At 59.2% G+C, this 8596-nt stretch overlaps 1 protein-coding gene across 1 annotated transcript; it reads right to left on the bottom strand.

The window, feature by feature from the left end:
• Positions 1-3603: 3603 nt before the first annotated feature.
• On the bottom strand, positions 3604-8596 carry TEX261 (testis expressed 261). The gene is made up of 6 exons (XM_054172385.1): positions 8452-8596; positions 7715-7794; positions 7061-7214; positions 6043-6110; positions 4848-4950; positions 3604-3855 (listed from the first exon to the last, which is right to left on the bottom strand). The coding sequence occupies exons 1-6, from the start codon at positions 8519-8521 to the stop codon at positions 3740-3742; spliced, it is 591 nt and encodes a 196-aa protein (XP_054028360.1). The 5' UTR covers positions 8522-8596; the 3' UTR covers positions 3604-3739.

Genomic DNA, 8596 nt, shown 5'->3' with positions numbered 1-8596 from the left:
TTCCATCTCCCCCCCTAGATTCTGTGCTTTATTTCCCAGATTCCATTTCATGAGCCAGATTCTCTGCCTTCTCCCCCAGGTTTCCCACCTTATCCTCCAGCTTTTCCGTGTTCCCCCCCTAGATTCTGTCTCTCAGTTCCCAGATTTTCTCCTGTTATCCAGATGTTCTGCCTTCTTCCCCAGGTTTTACACCTTATTCCCTGGATTTTGTATTTTATCCCCCCCTTTATTTCCCAGTTCCTACATCTTCCTCCCTAGCTGCTGTTACTCCTGACATTCTGTACTTCACTTCCCAGACTTTGTGCCTTATTCCCCAGGTCCTCTCACCCCCCAGATTTTACACATCACTCCCTAGACTTCCTAATTCATTCCCTAGCTTTCCTGGTTTCCCCCCTCTGCATTTTCTACCTTACCCCCCCAGATCCTGCACCTTGCTTCCCACATTTCACACCTTATTCCCCAGCTCTCCCACCTTATTCCTGCTTTTGCACCTTGTTCCACAAACCCAGCACTTCAGCCCCGACATTTCCTACTTTATTCCATAGATTTTCCTCCCTTATTCCCTAGACTTTATATTTTATTCTCCAGATCACCTTATTCCCCACTTTTGGCACTTTATTCCCTGTATCCTGTACCTTATTCCCCAGATCCCACACCTTATTCCCCAGGGTTTATATCTTATTCCCCATTTTAACCTTTTATTCCCTACCTCCTGTACCTTATTCCCCATTTTTTACCCTCCATTCCCTATCTCCTGTATTTTATTCACCCTTCATTCCCTATCTCTTGTACTTTATTCCCCATTTTTACACTTTATTCCCTACCTCCTGTACCTTATTCCCATTTTAACCTTTTATTCCCTACCTCCTGTACCCTATTCCCATTTTTTGCTCTCCATTCCTTATCTCCTGTACTTTATTCACCCTTCATTCCCTACCTCCTGTACTTTATTCCCCATTTTCATCCTTCATTCCCTACCTCCTGTACTTTATTCCCCATTTTAACCTTTTATTCCCCACCTCCTGTACCTTGTTCCCATTTTCCACCCTCCATTCCCTCCCTCCTGCACCCCATTCCCCAGATTTCCCATCCTGCTCCCCACCCTTTGCACCTTCCCCCCCCAGATTCCAACCCCATCCCCCAGCTTTCCCAGGATCCTGATGCTTCAGGGCAGGGACCGGGAGGTGTTTGACCCACCCCAGGCTCCTCCAGGAGTTTGTTTCGAGGAGCCAACCCCAAACCTCTGCCCCTCGCAGGAGCGGAGCAGGCTCCCTGCGGCCCTTCCCCGGCGTCTCCTCTTCCTCCTCCTCCTCCTCCTCCCGGCGCAGCCGTAGCCTCGGGGGGGGGGCTTTCTCCGCTGCTCTCCCGTTAAACATCGATGTGGTTTCGCTGCCCTAATCCGGTTCCCGAGGTGCCCGAGCCTGGGCTCAGCCGAAAGCGACGTGTGCCATCTGTAACCCCCCGGCACCACCGGCGGCGAGAAACGGGACACGCCGCGACCTGCCCGGCCTCGCTGCTTCAGTGCGAGGGGAGAGGCAGGACTCGGCACAAGGGACGTGGAAGTGACTGAATCCTCACCACTTCCCGCTGGCTGGAGTCCCAGGGCTCTGCTTTTCCTGCTGAAGAGCCCTCACCTCCTGCCCTGCTCTCCTTGCCCTGCCGGTGGCAGCTTCTGAGGACTCTTCTATCACTGCATTTAACAACCGAGTTTAAAACCTGAAGCTAAGAGTTGATTTGGGGCTGGTGAGTGGCCCCTGCCACCCTCAGTTGCGTCCTGCACGTCACAAAGCCTCAACCCGGGGCAGGGGTTTACAGCTTCTGAGTTTTCCATCCCTGTAGTTAGTAACTGGATTTAAATCCTGTATTTAAGCCTCGGTTTGAGGCTGGTGAGAGGCCCCTGCCACCCTCAGCCAGGTCCTGCTGTCATAAAGCCTCAGCCCAGGGTGGGGTTTCTCCTATCCTGGCCCATCTGGCTGTGCCTGAGGCAATGGGAAGCGTTAACTGCAGTTTGGAGCAGAGCTGTGAACACATCCTGGCACTTCCCCCGCTCCCAGTGCCACCCTCAAGCCACCTCCTTCCTCCAGGCCTGCAAAGCCTTTTGGTTGTTTTCTTTTTTCCAACCTAAATTTGGTCCAAAGTTTAAACAAGTCCAGCAGGGGAGGAAGCAGCAGTGTCCAGCTTGCCCTGCTGGAAGCTTTGAGCCAGGGCTGTCCCCAGCTATGAGGCCATGAAGACAAACTACAGCCCCTGGGGAGCTGGGGAGCAGCTTTTCCAGGAGCTTCCCAGAGCTGGAGATGGTTTTGTCCCACCCCTGTCCTTGTGCTCCACGGCTCTGCTTCACTTGCAGTGCTTTCACCTTCACCTCTCAGCACCCCCCAGCAGCTCTCCTGCTAACCTCTCACCATGACCAGCATCTCCCAAGGCTGTCAGGTCCCCTCAACAGCTCTCTCTCTCCTCCTCCACTCTTATCTCTGAAACCAGGACAGAATCAGTGTGCAGAGGGAGACTTCCTGTTGTGACAGGGCTTTAACCTGGGGGCTGGAGGGGCAAGGCTGGGCCCAGCCTCCCTGCTGAGCCAAGTGTCACCTAAAACCTTTATTAAACCAGCAGCTCCCAAACAGAACCCAAATTTCCATCCACCACCACAGGTTTGTGAGCCCTCAACGAACCCAGGGCTAAGGTGGGGCCATGTACCTCACCTTCACCTTCACAGCTGGCCACCAAATGAGCCATCCTCCACAGAAATGCCTCCAAAAAGCCTTCCCCAAAGATTACAATTCCCTGTCCCCCTCTCAGGAGCCATCTAGCCTCTGGAGGCTTCCACTCCATGGCTCTTAGAGGCACAAGCCTCAACCCATGGCAGCGTGGAAGCGTGCTGCCAGAGCCAGGCCACCCTGAGCTCCAGCCCCCACAGCCCTGGCTCCTGGCAGAGGCTGGGTGTGACCAACCACAGGCTAGAAAGGAGCTGAAAAAGGGTTCTTTATGATCACAAGGAACAGGAGCAATGGGTTCACCTCCTTCTCAGAGCACAACCTTGGCCTCCTCTTAGGGAAGGGGAGAGGCCAGGGAGCTGTGGCAGCACTGGGAACACCAAGCACTCAGCATCTTGCTCACGGAGAATCACTGCCCAGGAAGCAGCTCCCCTCAGGCAGCTGCAGCCTGGCCACTCCTGCAGGCTCCTGGGAGAAGCAGAGAAGTGGCAAGTGGCTCTGCCCAACGCTCAGCCAAGCAGACAGGGATGTTTTCTCCTTCCAGGCCCCCTGCCAGCAGCCAGGGAGCGCAGGGATGCCGTGCCTGAGAGCACCAGCTGGCAGGACGCTGGTGGGGCAGGCAGGAGCTGGAGTTTGGGTACTTTATTCTCTGTGGTTCTGTCCTGGAGGGCTCTGTGCACCCCCCGGGGCGGCGCCGCCAGCCGCCCGCTGCCACCCCGGGGCGAGGGCTCCCCCCAGAGCCAAGCCACACCGCCTGCAAACTCCTGGCCCCCGAGCCCAGGAGCTGAGAAGGCTGCCCAGGTCCTCGGGCAGGGTGGGACATCCTTCCCTGCACACAGCCCCCGGGGGGGCAGCTGCAAGGGAAAGCTGTGAGCCCTCCCCGCGGGGCTGCCCGGCGCTACCGCTGCCTCCGGCCGGCGCCCGCGCCACAGGCTCCTAGGAAAGTCCCTTGGGGAGGCATTGAGGAAGGTCCCTCCTGGCTCCCTGCACAGTTTGGGTCTGTCTTGCTCCTTGCCCACAGCTGGGGCTCAGTAGATCTTCTGTCTGCTGGGCAGGATGGCTTCCTTGATGAAGGAGAAGATGAGGAGGATCCCGGAGCGTTTGCCTCTCTTGCCCTTGGTGAAGTAGTTGGAGACGACGTCGTCTGCAGGGGGGAAGGGGAGGCCAGTCACACACACACCTGGGGGTGGCCCAGCTGACCTGAGGGGGCTGGACCTCATGATCCCAGAGAGCTCTTCTAACCAAAATGATTTCGTGGGGCTGTGACACAGGAGCTGCCTTCAAAGCTCCCAGGCTTCTGGCTTGCTCATACTGGGCTCCATCACCAAATCCTGAGCTCCCTTGCTTGAGCTGCAGGGCACGTGGCCAGGCCCCTGGGCTGCAGAGATTCCACACACCCCAGCATGGTGGAGGGTGGAAAGGATCCCTGGAGACCACCCAGTCCAACCCCCTTGCTCAAGCAGGGCACCCACAGCAGCTTGCCCAGGAGCACAAGGGCCAGGGGGGTTGGAATCTCTCCAGAGGAGACTCCACAGCCTCTCTGGGCAGCCTGGGACAGGGCTCCAGCAGCCTCACAGCAAGCAAGTTTCTCCTCCTGTTCAGATGGAACCTCCTGGGTTCTAGTTTGTGCTCATTGCCCCTTGGCCTGTCCCTGGGCATCACTGACAAGAGTCTGCCCCCCAGCTTTAGCTCAGCACCCTCTGGGGCTGCTCTTCTCCAGGCTCCACACCCCCAGGGCTCTCAGCCTTTCCTCCTCACAGAGCTGCTCCAGGCCCCTCAGCAGCCTTGCAGCCTCAGCTGGACTCTCTCCAGTAGTTCCTTGTGTTCCTTGCCACTGGGCAACCCAGACCTGGGCCAGTACTCCAGATGTGGCCTCCTTAAGGCAGGGCAGATGGGGAGGACAACCTGCCTTGACCTGCTGCTCACACTCTTCTTAACACACCCCAGGATGCCACTGGCATCATGTCAGAGATGGAGCAAGTAAATCCAGAGCAGCCCCTCCCTGCTCTGCACAAGTCCCCCCTCTCCTGGGCTTTGGAAGCTTTCAGCCCCCCAGCTGCTCCCCTTCTCCACTCTGTGTGGGGGGGCTGGGGGGTGCTGGGCACAGCCCCCCTGCCAGGCCCCCTGCGGGCTCACCTCCGGGCTGCACGGTGGAGGGCAGGACGTTCTCTCCCGCTGACAGCGAGACAAAGAAAGCAAAAGGAATCAGCCACAGGCAGAAGGTGAAGTAGGCAAGAACCTGAGGGCAGAGGAAGGGGCAGTCAGGCCAGGTCATGCTCAGAGACCCTTCCCCACGCTGACACCCAGGGAGGCTGCTTCAGCCCTCTGTGCCACCCCCAGGGGCCAGCTGAAAGCGGAGAGCGCCGCACTTCAACCTCTCCCAAGGCTCTCAGGTGCTCAGTGTCACCCTGCAAAGCTGCCAAGGGGACAAAATTCACCCAGGGAGCCTCCCCATGGGGGGAGAGAGCGAGTGGGAAATGCTCTTGGCTCCTGTCCTGGGCACCTGAGTCACAGAGTGCAGTGGGTTGGAAGGGACCCTCAAAGGTCACTGTGTCCGACCCCTCTGCAGTGAGCAGGGACAGCTCCAAGCAGATCAGGCTGCTCAGGGCCACAGTTATTAAAGCAGCACAATCAAAGCAGCAGGACATTAGCTGTGCTGTTAGGACCAATTGAATCTTCTTCACACCTTCCAGGGACTAAAAGAATGAGTCAAGACCCGGGCTGGCCCCTGCTGCCCTGGGGGGGACACACAGGCAGGGGTGGCTGAGGTTTGTGAGGAGCCAAGGTGAGAGGTGCTGAGCTGCCACAGCAGCAGCAGGGTTCAGCTTCACTCAGCAGTTGAGGTTGGGTCCTTGGGGTGGAGTTTTGTGGCTTGTTTGTAAAATGTGAGCTAGGCTGCAGCTACCACTTGGGCCCAAAGGAGCCCCTGGGTGACTGTGGGGCACAGCCTTGGCAGGCACCGGGGCAGAGCCCCCAGCAGCAGCAGGCATGCAGAGGCTGAGCAGTGATTATTCTGAGAGGGAAGTGCCTGGTGCTTGGCTTGCACAAAGCACTGCTGCTGTGTAATTTACCTCTTTTCAGCATCTCAGAAGGAAAAACAAATCCTGTGCTTCATGTTCCCCTTTTTTTGCCCCCCTCCCCTTCTGCTGCCTGAGAAAGCCTCAAGCTCCCACTGCAGCTTCCCTGGCAGCTCTGAGGGCAGGAGCAGAGGAAGCCCCAGGGAAACTCTGTGATGCTCACTGCTGACCCAAAAAATGGCATTCCCCCCTCCTCCCCCAGCTGCATGCTGGCTGGAAGAACAGGGCTGGGCTGCTCCCTGCAGCCTTCTTACCTCAGAGAACAGATAATACTCCTCTGCAAAGTACTGGAAGGCCAAGTAGTGATTGAAGATAACCAGCACTGCCAAAGGGAAAGAGCAGAGTCAGGCTCCAGCCCAGCAGAAGCACCAAGGGCAGGTCCTACAGCACAGAGTGGCTCAGGGTGGAAGGGAGCTTACAGATCACCTGCTCCACAGGCAGGGATGCCTCTCAACTGCATTTGGTTGCTCAAGGCCTCATCCAACCTGGCCTGGAACACCCCCAGGGAGGAGGCAGCCACAGCCCCTCTGGGGCTGCTCTTCTGCAGGCTCTCAGCCCCAGGGCTCTCAGCCTTTGCTCCTCACAGAGCTGCTCCAGTTCCCTGTCTCTGTTGAGCTGAGGATCCCACAGCTGCACACAGTACTCCAGATGTGGTCTCCCTAGGGCAGAGCAGAGGGGCAGAGCCTCCCTGGACTTGCTGGCCACTCTCCTTCATGCACCTCAGGAGACCTTCTTGGCCACGAGGGCACCTTGCTGGCTCCTGGGGAACTTGCTGTCCATCAGCACTCCCAGGTCCATCTCCACAGAGCTGCTTTCCAGCAGCCTGTCCTGCTGCAGGGGTTGTTCCTCCCCATGTCCAGGACCCTACACTTGCTCCTGTTGAGCTTCATGAGGTTCCCCTCTGCCCTGCTCTGCAGCCTGCCCAGGGCTCACTGAGTGGCAGCACAGCCTGGCAGGGTGTCAGCCACTCCTCCCAGCCCTGTGTCCCTTCATCCAGGTTACTGATGAAGATTTGGAACAAGACTGGGCCCAGCCCTGACCCCTGGAGAAGGCTATGAGCTGCAGGGCCTCTGACCCACTGCTCACACCTAAAGGTGCTCCCCACACCCATAATGATGGCAGTGAGTAAAAAGCACTGCACAGAGCTCAAAGTCCCTGGAGAAGCTCCAGGGCAAAGCCCAAAGGTCTGCTGCCAGCTGCTGATGGGAGCCACAAGGCCTTCTCTGCCCCAGCACCCACTCCTGGGGGGGAAAATGTCCCAGCCCCACTCACCACAGGACAGGATGAAGTTGGAGGAGGTCAGGACAATGAAGGGGAAGGTCTGGAGCAAACCAAAGTAGACCAGGTTGGTGAAGAGCCCCACGCCCACCATGAAGCCAGGGAAGTGCTCAAAGAGGTAGAGGCCAACCAGCACGGCCGAGGAGAACTGCAGGAGAGAAGAGGGGAGAGGCAAGGGGGCTGTGGGCAGGACTCCTGCCGTGGGGGAAGGGCTCTGGCAGCACCACACCTCCACACAGCCCTGGGCAAGGTCCAAGCAGGAACCACCCCCTGCTCCTGCTAGGACACACTGCCTGAACCTCTCCATTGTACCAGCCCGGGGGGGGGTTAGACAGGGAGACCACCTCCCAGTTAAAGAAGGGCTGATGAAGGCAGCCTCTGCCAAGCTCCCTCCCTGGCAGGTGGAGTCATAGAATCACAGAATCAGTAAGGTTGGAAGAGGCCTGAGAGCTCATCAAGTCCAAGCTGTCACCCAGCACCTCCTGACAGCTAAGCCATGGCTCCAAGGGCCACATCCAGTCCCCTCCTGAGCACCTCCAGGGCAAGCAGGAGCTCCCCGAGTGCCTGTCCCCTCTGTGCAGAGCCCCTGTCCCCACACCTGGGGGAGACTGTGGCAAGCAGCCCACCCCTGCAAGCCCAGGGACTTACCCAGATCATGTACTTGATTATTCTCCTGGTGACCACCGTGTACTCCTCGATCAGCTCTGCCAGGTAGTACAGCCCAGCAGCTGCGGGAGAGAGCCGGCTCAGCCCCCGGGCCGGAGGGCTCCGGCGGCAGACAGCAGTGCCTCCATCCTCACCCAGCCCAGCAGAGGCTGAAGGCCAGGGGCTGAACCCCTCCCACCCTCCCCACCACTCTCAGAGCTACCCAAGGGACCTTGGTGGCACCTGGGAACCCCCAAAACCTCTCGGGAGCCTCAGGGGCACCAAAGGGATGCCCTCCCCGCCCCCATCTCCGTGGCATCTGCAGCACCTCAGGAGCACGCAGGGTACCCATGGCACAACCTCCCCCTTCTCCCCACATTCTTGGGGTTTCCACAGGGCCCAGAAGCGCCCAGGGAACTTCAGGGTCCCTCTGGGACCTCGGGGCCACCCCGGAGACACCAGAGCTCTGGGTCACTCTCGGGGGCGCCCGGGGGATCCCCAAGCTCTGGCGCACAGAGGGGGCCTGGGACACCCGCGCTGAGCCCCAGCCCCCGGGAGGCGACGCACCCGTGATCCCGGGCTTCCAGCAGGAGCCCAACCTGCCCTTTCCCTAGGGCCACCCCCCCGTTACCAAGAAACACGACATATCGCGACAGCCCCCTAGAGGAACCCGCGGCCGGGCCCGGCCAGCGGCGCGGCAGCACCCGCCGGGGGGCCAGGGCCGCCGAGGGCGGGCTCACCGATGGCCAGGGTGACGAAGGCCACCTGGATGAGCAGGGAGAGCCAGCTCAGCACGTAGATGAACCACATGGCGGGGACGGGCCGGGCTGGGCCGGGCCCCGCCGCTCCCGGGTCCGGCTCCCGCTGCGGCGGCGCTGAACACGC

The sequence above is a fragment of the Dryobates pubescens genome, chromosome 23, assembly GCF_014839835.1.
Source record: "Dryobates pubescens isolate bDryPub1 chromosome 23, bDryPub1.pri, whole genome shotgun sequence".
NCBI classification, from domain to species: domain Eukaryota; kingdom Metazoa; phylum Chordata; class Aves; order Piciformes; family Picidae; genus Dryobates; species Dryobates pubescens.
Note: the sequence above shows the minus strand (reverse complement) of the source record. Positions and strands in the feature narration are given on the sequence as shown.